Below are 16,892 nucleotides of genomic sequence, written 5' to 3'. Positions count from 1 at the left end.
GCTATTTCTATACTTGTTCACTTCAAACCACTACATTTGGTTTTCGTTAGTGGTATTCACATTTAAAAATCAGTTCCTGGGCATGGTTCAGTTGAGATGCGTGCTGCATTGCAAGATTGATGTATTTTTGAAGTTTAAGCATTTACTAAAGACTAAAGAGTATGACTTGAATATATGACCACAGCAAAAACATAGCTATTATTGGAAGCGGACCGGCTGGTTTGGCTACTGCTGATCAGCTGAACAGAACGGGTCACTCGGTGACTGTGTATGAGCGTGCCGATAGAATTGGGGGGCTTATGATGTATGGAGTCCCTAACATGAAGACTGACAAGGTGAATATCGTTCAGCGGCGGGTTAACATTATGGCTGATGAAGGAGTTAAATTCGTGGTCAACGCAGATGTTGGACTTGACCCGTCCTACTCCCTTGACCGGCTACTAGAGGATAATGATGCCATTGTTTTGGCAGTTGGAGCCACAAAACCCAGGTAACTATTAGAGGGAAGAAAGCTGTTGATTAGTGATAATCTTAGGAGATGTTTTTCATTTCTTTTCTAATAGCTTTTTTTTTTGTTTGTTTTTTTGAGTTCTTTATTGTCTCCACAATCAGATGATGGTGGATTGATTAGCCACAAAGAAAACTATATCTTTAGATAGTCAGTACTTGATATTCATTATTTTTTTATGGTTGAATAATTTAATGCACTTATCTGCATGATGCAGGGACCTTGCTGTTCCTGGGCGGCAGTTATCCGGTGTTCATTTTGCGATGGAATTGCTTCATGCAAACACTAAAAGCTTGCTAGATAGCAATCTCCGAGATGGTCACTATATATCTGCTAAGGGCAAAAAAGTAGTGGTCATTGGTGGAGGTGACACTGGTACAGATTGCATAGGGACATCCATCCGCCATGGATGTAGTAGTATTGTGAACCTAGAGTTGCTTCCTCGGCCGCCACAAACTAGAGCTCCTGGCAATTCCTGGCCACAGGTTACAGTTTATCTTATTTCTCCAACAACAATATGGGTAAAAGTATCATCGAGGCCCCTACATTAGGAGTCACATTGCATTTTATCTTCTTTATTTGAAAAATAGACAAATTAGTCATTGTACATTAGGTGAATTGGTCTTTTTGTTTCGTCAGCATGAGGTACTCATGGCACGTCAAATGTCATTATTAGTTATTTTGTCAACAATACCAGTTTTTAATAGTATAAATGAATTAAATTTTTGATAGAAATGATTAATTTATTCTTTAATTTGATTTATAGGGATTAATTTGTCTTTTTTTAATAAAGAAGACAAAATTCAATCTAGTTCTTAATACAAAGAGCTTCATAATACTTTTATCAAATTATATGCTATAGCTTCGGATGTGAAATGAAAGCTCGTGTTAGATTAATAATGATGACAGAAATTGTCATTTATTTTATTTATTTTCATTTTCCTTTTTTGCTTAATCTTTGTAGACAACCAAAATGTATTAAGATGCTACATGGAATAGCATTTGAAGTGGAATATTTGATCTTCTGCGTTTGTTTCCACTTGTTGTTGGAACTGCAGTGGCCTCGGATATTCCGTGTAGACTATGGGCACCAAGAAGCTGCAGCCAAATTTGGAAAAGACCCAAGATCGTATGAGGTTTTGACAAAGAGGTTCGTGGGAGATGAGAATGGAGCTGTGAAAGGGATAGAGATGATACGTGTGTATTGAGAAAAGGATGCCAGTGGGAAGTTTCAATTCAAGGAAGTTGAGGGCTCCGAGGAAATAATCGAGGCTGACCTAGTCCTGCTAGCCATGGGTTTCCTTGGGCCTGAGTCGGTGAGTATTAAAACTTTTACAAATATTAAAAAAGGGAACAGCATTGTTAATTCATTGAACCATTCAAGATCCAGCTATTGTATGTAATTTGCTTTCTTTTAACAGACGGTGGCAGAGAAGCTAGGTGTGGAGCAAGACAACCGATCAAACTTTAAGGCAGAGTTTGGGCGTTTCGCAACCAATGTGGAAGGAGTGTTTGCAGCTGGAGATTGTCGACGAGGTCAATCATTAGTTGTGTGGGCAGTCTCAGAGGGAAGGCAAGCAGCTGCACAAGTTGACAAATACCTCACTGCTGTTGATGGCACCAAAAGGTGATCTTCATTGTTTTCTAAAACGTGCTGAAACAGCTTCCATGGGGAATTAACCATCGTCTTGTGGATAAATCAGATGGGATATTTTAGTAGAGATAAATGATTTGGGAAGGTTTCGTAGGGTAAAGACAGGTTTACCATAATCAATAAACATCGTCCTATTTATCATCTTTGTTTATAGTTTTTGCCCAGCTTGTTTTAAGGTTTGCAGCTCAGCAGTATGATGCCTAAAATATAGAACTGATAAATCCTGTATTTCTTTTGTATTTATTCTATTTTGACGTGTTAATAATATTAACCCAGGTATTTGAGTGGTACTTCATATTTGCTGCATAGGAAGGAATAATACTTAGAAGATCAAACAGAGTCGAAATAGAAATAGAGTTTCAACATATTATTTCACTGAGAATGAAGTCTCATCCCACAATGATTTTTTAAGACAAATTTTGATTCTTTTGAGCTTTTTAAACTTCAGTAAACAGTTCTTTACATATCAGAGACCTAAGATGGGAGAAAAATAACAGATCAGAAATTTTATTTCGAGCTTCGGGAAAGCTAGCTTTGACAGCTGAAAATTCAGAAGCAGCCGCCTAACTGCAAGGTGGTAAGATTTAATACATGTTAGAATCATCTATAGGCCTTAATTTGGTATTTCAAAAGTGGAAGTTCACGAATAAGAGAAGAGATTGTAGAGGTTGAGATTTGAATTTCGAAAAGATTAGCTGCATTTACGATGATGAGAGGCGGCTTGTCAGGAGATCAATTTTACTTACCAGAATAGCCTCGATTTCCCTCTCAGAGACAGGAGTACGTTTTGGCAAAAGAGATGCTTTTCCTCCTACAGCAGTGTTGCTGGGCGGAGCAGGAACATCTGAGCTCAACCTTGACCTTGCAATGAAGTTACCAATGACACCTCCATCTTTGCGTGTTGCTTGTGTTTCAGAGATTGAACCTATACAGCAACACAACCTTAAAAGTGGTTTAAAATATAAAATGGCAACTTAAAGACCACATGCCACTACAGGGACTAAAATATCCTAATTCTATCCTGTTCAGTCGACCAACAAACAGAGCAAAGTTCAAGTAAATGTGGTTTCAATCTGGTTCTGCTGTTAGAAGTAGAGGCGATAAACAAACCCCAATTTCAGAAAGCTCAAATCCAAATCCAAAACTTCATCCCATCCAAACCCAAACTCGAAAAATAAGCTAAAGTCAATACATATTCTATAAAAAGTTCAAAAATGATCTAACAAGCCTAAACACAAATCCCAAATCCAATCTGAGAAAAAAGTAAAAATCTAAACTTGAGAAACCCGAAAAACAATTGGAAACCACCTAGGAACTTGCAATATCACTAAACTTATCCCAATAGCCCATCCTCATCCAAAAAGAAAAGTAATACTATCACAGCAATGTTTCAATACTGTAGGTAATTATATCTGCTTTGAAGGAGAAGATTATCTTTATGCTTTTGTCCTTTCGAGAAAAGCCAATGATGATGAAAAGGTGACCCTTGCTATATGTAGCCACAGTCCAATCCTTATTAGTAGACCTGACCCCTAGACAAACTATTACGCCCCTTAGCTCACCTTCATCTTGTAGGAAGCTCAGCAGCTCCATTTCAACTTACATGTCCAAAGACTCGACCTCCAGCTCAGCTCTCTACCAGAAGAAGTGTAAACAAACGACGCTACCTGTGGTAACGTGTCTTGGATCCATCCAGATCTCGACAGTTCACACGCTTACCTAAGAGGCTAGTTTTGAGAGGGAAAAACAATCCCACATCGACTAGTTAAGCATTGGAATGTGGTTACATAGAGGGAGGGACATCTTCCCCTCACCATTTTCAAAAGAATAAAAGCATGAATTCGATCTTCAACTCTGACTTCATCGCCAATGCAGTCCAAAATCCTCCCATCAACAAAAATCTAATTTGGAATTCGACCTTTAATCAAATCTATCCCACTTGCCTCAAGCTCTACTGTGCATACCATCTAATTTCTATCAAAACGATCAGTATATGCTGTTAGCAAATATCCATCTCATCTGACTCGCTCCTTCCATCAAAGGCACAAAAATAGCAAGTCCCAAGAACGAGACCGAAGGAAAAAAAAAAAAAAGAAATAATCTAACTCAGTATATACTAAATTCAGCATCTGTACTTCACGTTTGCAACAGATCAAAGAAACAAAGAACAAGCTTAGTACCTTGACGTTGAAATTCAGAAGACAAAGCAAGAATTAAAACAAAAGATAATAAATTCAATTAAAAAAAAGAGAAGAGAGGAGCAACCTGAAGGCGAGGGTTTAGGGTGTCTTTGAGGAAACTTAATGCGTGGAATTCTCTTCAGTGCTTGCTCTGCTCCCATCTTCACTTAACCTTTTGTTTTCTCTATCTGCTCTGCTTGGATGTCGGAAATTGGAATAATCATTCTTTTTATTCTTTTATCTTTATCCATTGAGTGAAAAGTAAAGTTACCAACTTTTCTATTTTAGCAATAAATTAATATTGATCAAATTTATTGGTTTTTTCAAGCACAATTTTTGGCATTCACCGCCGTTGTTTCCTGTTCTGTTACTTTATTCTTCTTTTGAAACTAGACAAAGGTCAAAAGGGAGAGGTTCTGCTGTGAGTTTCTTTACCGAATATTTTTTTTATTTTATTGTGCAACTTATTTTAAAAATAAAACTTACAAAAACATATTTTTATATAATGCTCAAGTCTCATTTTTCTTGTTTTCTTAACTGATATGAGATATGAATCTATATTTTCACTATAAGTGACACTAAAACAAAAAGATATTAGGGACAAAAAATGCTTCCAATTGGAAGTATTTTTTTTATTTATCAATACTCTCTATAAGCGTTTTCGCTATTTCGGCCTAATCCTGTAATTTTTAGAAAATACTTTCTAATCCAATAATTATTTTAAAAAACGATATTTTAAAGAAATTTACTTGAGTAACTTTAGATTTGGATATGGTTATTCTGATATATAAATAGAGTATAGTTCAGAATAGATGGCTAAAATTAGTACCAAGACAATGGCAAAATAGAGTCAGTCAACACTATCTGGCTCAAAATAAAGATTTAACAAAATGGGATTCAGATGAAAAAGACAGATTAATTCATTACGAAAAAAATGATTTTCAAGCGAACTCATTACTGACTCAAGAATATGCTTTGGGACAGAAGGATTCAAACCTCCGCATAGCGGGACGAAAATTCGTTGCCTTACCACTTGGCCACGCCCTATTTAGATTTCTATTTGAAACTACTAAACACTAATATGGGTATTCCTTGTTCGTCAATTCCAGTTCCAAATAGCTATAGCTATGGAATAGATTCTTGCTACGCTTTTTGCACGTATGGATAGAGAATTAAATCGAATTAAGATATTGTATAAAAGTATGATTTCTTCTATTCTCTTGTAAGAATTGAAGGCTTTTTGATTAGGTGAGTTCAAAGAAGTATTGTTTAGTCTGCCTTATTTTCCTTTCTTCATTTTTTCCTTCTATCAAAAAACATATTAATAACTCAATCAAAATTATCTCCAAGAACAAGATTTTGTTATGCTTAATATATTTAATTTGATCTGTATCTATTTTAATTTTGCCCTTTTTTCGAGTAGGTTTTTATTCGCCAAACTGCCCGAGGCCGATGCTTTTTTGAATCCAATTGTAGATTTTATGCTAGTAATATCTGTTCTCTTAGTCTTTGTTTGGCAAGCTGCTATAAGTTTTCGATGAGATCCTTAATACTGTCCTAGAAAAATTCATGAGTGATTCAAGAAAAAAAAATTCTAACAATTGAAAATATCAGATAAGTCTTAAATTCATGAGTGATTCAAGAAAAAAATTCTAACAATTGAAAAGATCAGATAAGTCTTACATTATGAACGAACCCTCATTTCAAAGATTAAAATTCTTAGATAGCCCTGATAAATCTGGATCATCCCATTTCCTCATTCTGACCCTTTTCGCCGAAGAACCCTATATAGATTAGAGTCCGCCACAATATATAATTGTTGGTATGAAAGAATTTTCTTTTGTAATGAAAAACTCAACTCTTATTACAAGTGAATTTCTGAAAATTCTTTTCGATTTCTAGAAATTCTAGAAATCACTTTATTTCTTAGTGCTAAAATCAAAAGAAAATAGGATATGTGGTATAAAAATGGGGAATCTGTTCTCTTCTTTTTCCAAAAAAATGCTCTTGGAGATTGTGTAATGCTTACTCTTAAACTCTTTGTTTACACCGTAGTATTATTCTTTGTTTCTCTCTTCATCTTCGAATTCCTATCTAATGATCTGGGACGTAATCCTGGACGCGAAGAATAAAAAAGGGAGAGTTCCTTGCTTCATTTTTAGAAATGGTATTAGAATTTGATCTATTACACTACCAAAAACCGAAACGGAAATAGAGGGATTTGAACCCTCGGTACGAATAACTCGCACAACAGATTAGCAATCTGACACTTTAGTCCACTCAGCCATCTCTCCTAATTGAGAAAAGATAATTACTATGTTACAGCACGCAAAAAGAAAGGCTTGAAAAAACCCCTTTTTTACTTTGTTATATAAATCATGTTATATAGATTATTATTTATCTGTATAGAGTATTACTAATCCATAGATATATAGATTTTAAATTTTATTATTATATAGATATAGATTGATTATATAGATATATCCAACTTTTCTATAGAGATATAGAACTTTTATCAGTAATTCCATTTCATTTATATTATATTCTATATCATTTATATTTTTAAATAAAAAATGGCTCTAAAGAAATATCTCAAATAAAAAAAAAGAATATCGCTTTGATTTCGCACAAAATGGACTTTTTAATTTCCAATTTCCACAGACCGGCTTGGTTAGTACCCGGTGGGGCTCATTTTTTATTTTCAACTCAAATAACTCATTTTTTCTATGATTCTACGATCTGACTTGTTGTAACAAAAAAAATCTTGTTATTGCATTGAATCAACAATCAGAAGCAGAAGAAGTCCTATTTTCGTTTCCTATGATATAGAATCAAAATATTATTTCTATTCTTTTTCTTTCTTCCTATTTCTTTTTATTTCCATTTATTTTATATTTTACTAGAATAACTAGAATAAATAATAATAATAAAACTATGGATTTTTGCACAATCCATTTTTATGTTATTTATGTTATGACTAAGTCCTTTTGTCGAATCCTATCTATCAAAACTCCTATAACAAAAGTCTTCTGACCAAAGGTGGCAAGGCCCTAATTTTCAGGATTTTTTAGGCTCCTATCTTGTAATCCTATCTTGATTACGCCCAATTCCCCTGTTCGACAAAGGGTCCATTTATATACAATAAATATACAATAAATACAATAATCGCATTCTAGCGGGTATAGTTTGTGATAAAAGTGTGATTCGTTCTATTAATCCCCCTAAGAGTTAAGGGGTCCCTCGGTTTGATTCATATTTTGAGCAAAAACTTTATTTCTTAAAAGGATTTAATCTTTTACCTCTCAACGAAAGATTTAAGGAAGAATATACATTCTCGTGTTTTGGATCCAAGGGCCAATTAAATTATATATAATTTTTTAATTATATTCTAACTAAAAATTGAAAAATTGGATTATGAAATTACGAAACATAAATTTTTTTTTCAATTGGATCAATACTTCCAATTGAATAAGTATGAGGAAAAAATCCATGGATAAAGATAGAAAAATGTATTTCTAATCGTAACTAAATCTTCAGTTTTTTTTAATGGGATAGATTGAAGCAAAATAGCTATTAAATGATAACTTTGGTTTATTAGAGACATTTACATCTTGTCTTAGCTCAACGGAAACAAAATGATTTTCCTAAGGATTTTCTCAAATAGAAATAGAGAACGAAGTAACTAGAAAAATTGTTCTATTCTAATCCCACTCTTCTAGAAGGATCATCAAGAAAGCGAATTATTTTGAATGCATTCAGACAGAAAAGCTAACATAGATGTTATAGGCCGAATTCTTATTTCATTTCGTTCCTGCCTTATATTTATCTTATTTATATTCTATTTTATTTATTTATTTATTTTATTTATCCATCTTCCATAAAGGAGTCGAATGAAACCAAAATTTCATGTTCGGGTTTGAATTAGAAACTCTAAAAATAATGAATCAACATCGACTATAACCCCTAGCCTTCCAAGTTAACGATGCGGGTTCGATTCCTGCTACCCACTCAATATTCGAATTCTATCTATTCTATCTATTTGAATATTTATTAATTCAATTCAACGATGCATTAGCATCATTGAATTGAATTAATAAATACGCAATTCCTAACAATACAATTTTTCACATGTTCTTTAGTTTTTCCAACCAAGAGAAAAGAAGAAACCGAACAAGAGAAAAAAAGTCAAAATGTCAAAAAATCCTAATGAAAAGCGTCCATTGTCTAATGGATAGGACAGAGGTCTTCTAAACCTTTGGTATAGGTTCAAATCTTATTGGACGCAATTTAGAATCAATTTCTCTATATTCCATTAAGTTAGAATTTCCTATTTATAATTGTTCTCAAGTCGAAAACGCTCCATTTGGTCCTCGAATAGCGTCTTTCGAAGCGTTTCCGCTTCCTCGTGAATGTCTTAGTAAAAGATATGATTTCTTGGAACTGAGGTTTATTAATTTTTAAGTAAGTACGTAACTCAACGAGAAATTTCCTTGCTTGTCCAATTTCTAATGAATCAAGATAACCATTCGTTCCGGTATAAATAGTACTTACCTGTCCTGCCACCGTAAGAGGAGCTGATTGGGATTGTTTAAGCAACTCACATAATCGTTGACCTCGTGCCAATTGATTCTGAGTAGCTTTATCAAGATCAGAAGAAAATTGTGCAAAGGCTTCTAATTCGGCTAATTGGGCCAATTCCAATTTTGATTTACCAACGACTTGTTTCATAGCTTTAATTTGAGCCGTCGATCCTACTCTGGAGACGGAAATCCCTATATTAATAGCAATTCTGATTCCAGTATTGAATAGATTGGCGGATGAGAATATTTGTCCATCTATAATGGAAATCACATTAGTAGGAATATACGCTGAAAATTCTCCTGACTGGGTCTCAACTATTGGTAAAGCAGTCATACTTCCTTCACCTAACTGAGAACTTGATTTAGTGGCTCTTTCTAAAAGACACGAATGAAAATAAAAAACATCTCCTGGATAAGCTTCACGGCCCGACGGTTTTCGTAATAGAAGAGACATTTGGCGATAAACCTATGCTTACTTGGAAAGATCATCATAAATGATTAAGGTGTGTCGTTCACGATACATAAAATATTCAGCCAAAGCAGCTCCTATATAAGGAGCGAGGTAATGTAATGTAGCTGGGGAATCCGCCGTTTCGGCTACCACAATAGTGTACTCCATCGCTCCCCTTTCTTGGAAAGTGGTCACTACCTGAGCCACAAAAGATGCTTTTTGACCAATAGCTACATAAACACATATTACATTGCTCCCCTTTCTTGGAAAGTGGTCACTACCTGAGCCACAAAAGATGCTTTTTGACCAATAGCTACATAAACACATATTACATTTTGCCCTTGCTGATTGAAAATCGTATCCATGGCTACTGCTATTTTACCGATCTTTCTATCCCCAATAATTAATTCTCGTTGACTACGTCCTATAGGGATCATCAAATCAATAGCAATAAGGCCTATTTGAATAGGCTCATAAACGGAACATCTTGAAATAATACCTGGGGTGATTCAAAAGCTAAAATTTCACCTCGACCGTCAATAGGCTTAGCTAGGGCATTTATAACACGACCCAAATAAGCTTCACTCACTAGTATCATCAAACCGTCACCCATTAATACAACACCAACATTATTCGATTACAAATTTAGGGCAATGCCTATAGCACCCTCTTCAAATTCTACTAATTCACCTGTCATTACTTCATCAAGACCATGAATACGAGCAATGTCGTCGCCCACTTGAAGAACGGTACCAGTATTTACAATCTTTACTTCTCTATTATATTGCTTAATATGTTCGCAGATAATATTACTAATTTCGTCGGCTTTAATAGTTACCATGAGCATTTCCTAATTATTTTTTGGAAGAAAAAAAATAATGCCTACAATCTACAATAAAGTAAAGGGTAAAAAAAGGACTAATCAGTTATTTTTTTCATCACCCCAAACAAGCCAATATTAGCACTAATGGAGAACTATTCAGAGTTTCTAGAGCTCCTTGTAAAGCTTGTTGGAAAACCAGTTGTCGGATTTGATTAATCGCTCTTTGTTGTTCAAAATAAATGGTTTCATTTTTGTAATTTTCTAATTGTTCCAAAATCTTATAAGTTGAATTAATCAAATTCAATTTTTCTCGTTCTATCTCAGAGTATCCATTCACTCGAAACTGATCCGCCTCTATTTCTACTTTTCGTAAGCGATCCTGGGCCTTTTCCAGGTGTTCAATAGCCCCCCGCGTAGTTCTTCTAAATTTCGAATAGTATTCAAGATCCTCTCTTTTCGATTATCTAATAAATCACTTAATGAAATTAGATTATCTTTCCATTCATTTTTTTATTTCAAAAATTCCATGATCCCTTCCCGAACCAAACATGAACCTTTCAATTCATTTGGCTCTCACGCTCATTTATTTCTTATTTATTGGGAATTAATTCCCAATATCTTTTTTTTTCTAATGTAATGAGCTTACCCTCTCCTTCTCGTCTCTATTCATATTCCAAAATATCAAAACTGATTGCTAATCCAAGACCAGAATATTCGGAGGATTCTTCTGACCAAAATAGAAAATATATCAAAAAACTAAAAAGTATAATAAAAAATAAAAAATAAAAAATAAAAAATAAAAATTTTACATATAATTTGGAATTTCTAATTGGACTTAGAATTGTATAATGTATAATTGTAATTTTTCAGCAAAGTTGTTTCTTTTTTTTTCTTCAAATTCAAAGAATTCTTCTCCCTTTATACATAAGTCATCGATTCAGCATTGGAAAAAGGGGCTCAAATCGTTTTATCGACATGAGTGTTTTACATCGAAAAAACATTTTTGTTTTGAAAATATTTCTGTATTTAGTAACATAGTAGTAGAAAGAGTACCCTACTACATCTGAACTTCACACGGGTTTGGCCTTAACCATGTTAATGGTCCCAGATTGTTGGTTAATAAAGAATCAAAGTCGATGTACCAATGAATCATGAAATGCTATGGTTCTATAATATGATTTTAAAAATTTATTCAGAAGTAATTTGCGAGATCATGCACTCTTTTCTTTCCTAGTTATAATGAAAAAAAGTACAACTGAGTGAATCTAGCCTATTCTTGAAATAAACAACTCGCACACACTTCCTTTCCAAAAAAGATCAATACACCAAGTACTACACTTAGATATATTCGATTTGTTATTAAAATATCGGTATTAACCCTGAAACTAAGAAGGGGAAGGAAGAAAGCGAGTCAGTGTGATAATTCCTCATCTTCAAATTAATCCTTCCCATGGATTATTGTCCCAACAAATAATTAATTGTAGGGTGAAATCTTGATAGAATTCAAAAAAGCGAGGAGTAAGTCCCAAGCTATAAAATAAGAAAAAAAATACAAAATTCTCACGTTTATAGGATTAAACAAAGGGATTCGCAAATAAGAGTGCCAATGCTATAACCAACCTATAAATTGTTAAAGCTTCAATAAAAGCCAAACTAAGCAATAAAGTACCTCGTATTTTTCCCTTCGCGTTGGGTTGTCTTGCGATACCTTCTACAGCTTGGCCCGTAGCAGTACCTTGACCAACTCCAGGTCCAATAGAAGCAATCCCGATAGCCAACCCAACAGCAATAACAGAAGTAGTAGAAATCAGTGGATTCATGATATGTTCCTCGCACCAAAATAAAAAAAATGGTTAATGATACAATCATCTAATGAATTTTGACTTTTTTATATTATTCCATCGCTAAGATTTAACCTGCCGAAGTAACGAAGAACTCTGAATGGAAGTGAGAAGATTATTGATCCGTCTGAACTATTTCGACATCTTTTTTTAGGTCCTATCCGCTAGATTTTTTTGAATCTGCACATACTTTGTTCTTCCCTTTCTTTTTTCCAACCCATTCTTTGCTTTGAATTATTTGTTTTTGTCTTTATTTTATCTCTTTATTCATTCAATTCAGAGTCAAAGACGAAACAGAGGAACTTCTATTCTTCTATTGGAATACCCATCTAAATCGACAGTAGTAGGTTGGATTAGAAATATTTTGAGTTCGTATATAATTAGTCAATATCTAATATCCCATATACATGTGTTTCTTACATAACATAAACCAACTATTCATGTCTTAGATTCAATTGGATTCTAGAATTATTCCTCAAAGGATAGACAAGAGTTGTTTTATAGCGATTAGATCCCATATACCTAATTTTACCCCCTTTCTTTTCCTAATCATTTTTTATATCGCTTTTTGTAATGTAATTTCGTCTCTTCCTTTTATTTTTATTTACCATTATCTCACATGGATACAATCTAAATGGATGGATTCATTAGACCAAATCATTGTATACAAATAAAACATCAATATCAGTATTTGATTGAGCTAAGTTCATGCAATTTATTTTATTATTTATGAAAAAAATTCTTTTGGTCAATCATTGAATTGAATGAAGAAATTGACTGAAATGGAAATCATTCTATATAAAGAACAACTTTTAAAAATCATAGACCCTAAATTAATATCATAAGAATTCTTGTTCTAATTAGGACTTATAATATTAAAATTGAATAAACAAAAACAATATCAAGATAAAGATAGTATTGATTGAAGGTAAATATGATATAAATATAAGTAATAAAAAATGGACCAACCCTGAATTTTAGGAAAAATATCTTTTCAATTAGATCCTTTTCCTTTTTTTATTACAATTCTCTAATATCGTAATATTTTTTGTTATTACTCTAGATCGTCGTATTTGTATATTTATGGTCCCTAAGTAAGTAGATTATCTTGAGTTGCGCATACATTGGATTGGACCAAGCTAAGCTGAAAAAGGGCTAGACTATTTCAAAAACAAAAACTAGTCAATGATAACCCTCCATGGATTCGCCTATATAAGCCGTAGCTAAAGTTGCAAAAATAAGAACATGAATCCCACTTGTAAATAATCTAAGGAACATGACAGGTATAGGGACGACTGAAGGTACTAAAGAAATAAGAACAACAACTACTAATTCATCAGCTAATATATTCCCGAAAAGTCAAAAACTAAGTGATAAGGGTTTTGTGAAATCCTCTAAAATGTTAATAGGTAAAAGAATTGGAGTGGGTTAAATGTATTTACTGAAATACCCCAATCCTTTTTTTGAAAGACCCACATAGAAATATGCTACTGACGTGAGTAAAGCTAAAGCAACAGTAGTATTTATATCATTCGTGGGTGCGGCTAACTTTCTCTGAGGTAATTGTATGATTTTTCAAGGTAATAGAGCACCCGACTAGTTAGAAACAAAAATAAATAGAAACATAGTTCCACTAAAGGGAACCCATAGACCATATTCTTCTCCAATCTGAGTCTTGCTTACGTCTCAAATGAATTCAAGAACATATTCGAAGAAATTTTGACCGGCGGTTGGAATGGTTTGTCAATTCCGAACAGTGATAACAGTGGAACCTAATAAGATAGCAATTACAACCCAAGAAGTAATAAATACTTGGGCATGGACTTGGAAACCTGCTATTTGCCAATAGAAATGTTGGCCTACTTCTATATCAAAGATATCGTATAACCCGTTTAGTGCGTTTGATATACCATTCATATTGCCCTTTAACAGAAATAGAACTTTACTTAAAAAAAGAATTATTTTGATTAAATCTTCTCTTGCCTACTCAAATTCTATATTTTTTACACCGACGAAACTAATCACACAATATTCACAGTTTTTTTATCTCTTTTGTGCGATTCAAGATATAGTAACCGGTTTCATAAATCTATGTAGTTCCAAAAAATAATTTATTTATCTTATTATTAATCAAGGATTTCGTATATAGCTAGAACGACCCTCACAAATTGTGACTACTAATTTGTTAAGAATTAATCGAATAGAAGCTATAGCGTCATCATTGATGGAATCGAAATATCTACGAGACGAGATCGCTATTTGTATCGATTAAATAAATTGTTGGAATTCCCAATGTGATACATTCTCGCAGAGCCGTATATTCTTCTTGCTGATCAACAATGATTACAATATTAGGCAATCTCATCATATATTTAATCCCGCCCAGATATGTTTGCAAGCGAGATAATTGTCTCTTCAACATAGCTGTATCTCTTTTCGGAAGATGGTTGAGTCCCCCCATCTTTTGTTCTGTTCTCAAGTCCCTGAACTTATGAAGCCTCATTTCTGTAGTGGGTCAATTTCTTAACATACCACCGAGCCATTTTTTATTAACATAATGACACCAAGCCCTTATTGCAGCCTGCGCCACCAAATCAGCGCCTTTATTTTTGGTACCAACAATTAATAATTGTTTTTCCTTACTTGCTGCATCAAAAACTAAAGCACAAGATTCTGATAAAAAACGAACGGTTCTAGTCAGATTTGTAATATGAATACCTTTACGTTTTGCAGAGATATATGGTGCCATTCTAGGATTCCATTTCCCAGTACCATGACCAAAATGAACTCCTGCTTCCAACATCTCTTCCAAATTTATGTTCCAATATCTTCTTGCCATTTCTGTTTTCACTTCTCTCCCTCCCTCCCTCCCTCCTCTCTCTCTCTCTCTCTCTCTAAGTAAAAAAAAGAGAGACAAAACACCCTAAAATAAATAATAGTTCTAATGGAACCTTCTCTTCTACCGGGGATTGGTCGTTTATCTACGAGCCAAGCCATTACTTTCTATTCGTTATTCTCTTTATTACTATTAACAAATTAACAACTCAAATGACCACAACAAATTATCTTAAGAATCATTAAATTCTATACCTATAAAAGAGCGGCCTGATGTATCATGTAAATTGTTTGAAATGCAAGAGTCAAATAATTCTCGGTGGTGGAAGAAAATATCTCTCATTTCTCCCCCGAAAAAATTCTTTTTTTTTTGTTTCCAAAAGAATGTTGTTTGTTGCTGTGACCGGTACACTAATCCTTTGAATCCGCACCATGCGGGTATCATACCCCAAGCACAACATTTTCTTTCAGGCTTTTCAACCAATCGATACGACCCCGGAGAGCAGCTTTTGCTAAAACTTGAGCAGTTTCTTGAAAACTTGCTTCAGATATAAAACTTTAAGTGTTCAAAGATACTCTCGTTATTCCCAATAAAACGGCTCGATAACAAATAGCTTTTTCTAAAGCACGCCTCGTTCATTCCGCTCGCAATAATCTAATCAATTCCTCGGGTAAAAAAACATTAGACATTCCATCTCCTGAAACCAATACTTTTGATATTATTTGACGTACAATAATTTCTATTTGCCTATTATGGATCTGTACCCCCTGAGATCGATAAACCTTTTGGATCTTATTAACCAAAGAGAGACGACTTTGCATTATACTTAGCTCAACACCAATCACGAATCTCCAAGGAATTCCAAGAATTCTTGTTATACATTCGTTCCAACCCTCAATTCTCTGTTCTAGGTTCATCAATATTAAATCAATTGAACGCGCTTCTAACACTTGTTCCACTTTTGTAAGACCCTGCGTTATATCACCAGATCTCGATTTTTCATATATAAATGTAACTAACGTATCTTTTTCGTAAAATATTTCTCCATAATGCCCATGGACAGTTGCTCCCGGAGTTGCCAAATAAGGCTTAGCCGATCTTATTACTATAGAATCAGCTTGAACAATAAAAACTTGACCCGATTTTAGGCGTGGTCCGCTTTTGGCTATACATACATTTTCACAAATAAACTGCCCAAGACTAATTATTGTGGACGTTTCTTCACAATAATTATGATAATAATGATGATAGGGAAAATACCAATTCAAATTGACTGCATTCAAAAAGATGTTACGGCACGGATCGAAATTATAAATTCTCCCATTTTCAGCTATTAAATAATAGTTAAGTACTTGAAAAGCCTATTTTAAATTGTCAAGCTCCAAATATTTCGCTACCGAGGTTTGATTCCGAGTTATTAAAGGGTAAAATGATGAATAAAAATTTACAATTTTGGGGGCTGTTCCTAAAGGAGCTAACAAATTCTTAATTGGAATTAAAGGATCTTTTTTAATTGATTGTTTTATCACATTGTGATATTTTACATCGTTAAATGGGCCCATGCGAAAACAATTAGATGATGACAAAATTATCAAATATTGGGATTCCTTATTTCTGTTCAAGAGCGTATGAATAGTTTCGTGATTTTTGCTAAACGATTGTTGAATCCTTGCGTTGGAATAAATTGAATAAAACGGATTTTTATTGGTACGATCTGACCTATTACCAGAAATCAATTCTGAACCTGACGAATTATTTCTTTTTCTGATATAAAAAATTTGAGATTTCACTAAGTTGATTCTTAGGAAATCTCGAATCAGGCCATTTGTCCTTACTTCAACAAAGGAAGCACAGACCACTTCGGCGAAAGAACTTTTGTTGTCTTGGTTCCAACTCAACACTAAACAAGTCCGAACTAGTTGAATACTTGTGAAGTTTGAAGTAATAATCGGTATATTTGTATACTCATAATTTTTTATTCCAATTAAATATTTTGATAGTTGGTTTGGTATGAGGTAT

At 33.8% G+C, this 16,892-nt stretch overlaps 1 protein-coding gene and 2 pseudogenes across 1 annotated transcript; 1 reads left to right on the top strand and 2 right to left on the bottom strand.

Annotated features, from left to right (window-relative positions):
* LOC105791077 (glutamate synthase [NADH], amyloplastic-like) overlaps positions 1-2,452 on the top strand; it is a 51,335-nt pseudogene extending 48,883 nt beyond the window's left edge.
* Positions 2,453-2,508: 56 nt separating this feature from the next.
* Positions 2,509-4,592, bottom strand: LOC105791078 (uncharacterized). Its single transcript, XM_012618956.2, has 3 exons — positions 4,428-4,592; positions 2,909-3,087; positions 2,509-2,729 (listed from the first exon to the last, which is right to left on the bottom strand). The coding sequence occupies exons 1-3, from the start codon at positions 4,501-4,503 to the stop codon at positions 2,712-2,714; spliced, it is 273 nt and encodes a 90-aa protein (XP_012474410.1). The 5' UTR covers positions 4,504-4,592; the 3' UTR covers positions 2,509-2,711.
* Positions 4,593-8,246: 3,654 nt separating this feature from the next.
* On the bottom strand, positions 8,247-10,253 carry LOC128043113 (ATP synthase subunit alpha, chloroplastic-like; annotated as a pseudogene).
* Between the last annotated feature and the right edge of the window lie 6,639 nt (positions 10,254-16,892).

Source organism: Gossypium raimondii, chromosome 8 (genome assembly GCF_025698545.1).
Source record: "Gossypium raimondii isolate GPD5lz chromosome 8, ASM2569854v1, whole genome shotgun sequence".
Classification (NCBI taxonomy): Eukaryota; Viridiplantae; Streptophyta; class Magnoliopsida; order Malvales; family Malvaceae; genus Gossypium; species Gossypium raimondii.
The sequence above is the reverse complement of the archived record's forward strand: the minus strand, read 5'-3'. Positions and strand labels throughout refer to the sequence as shown.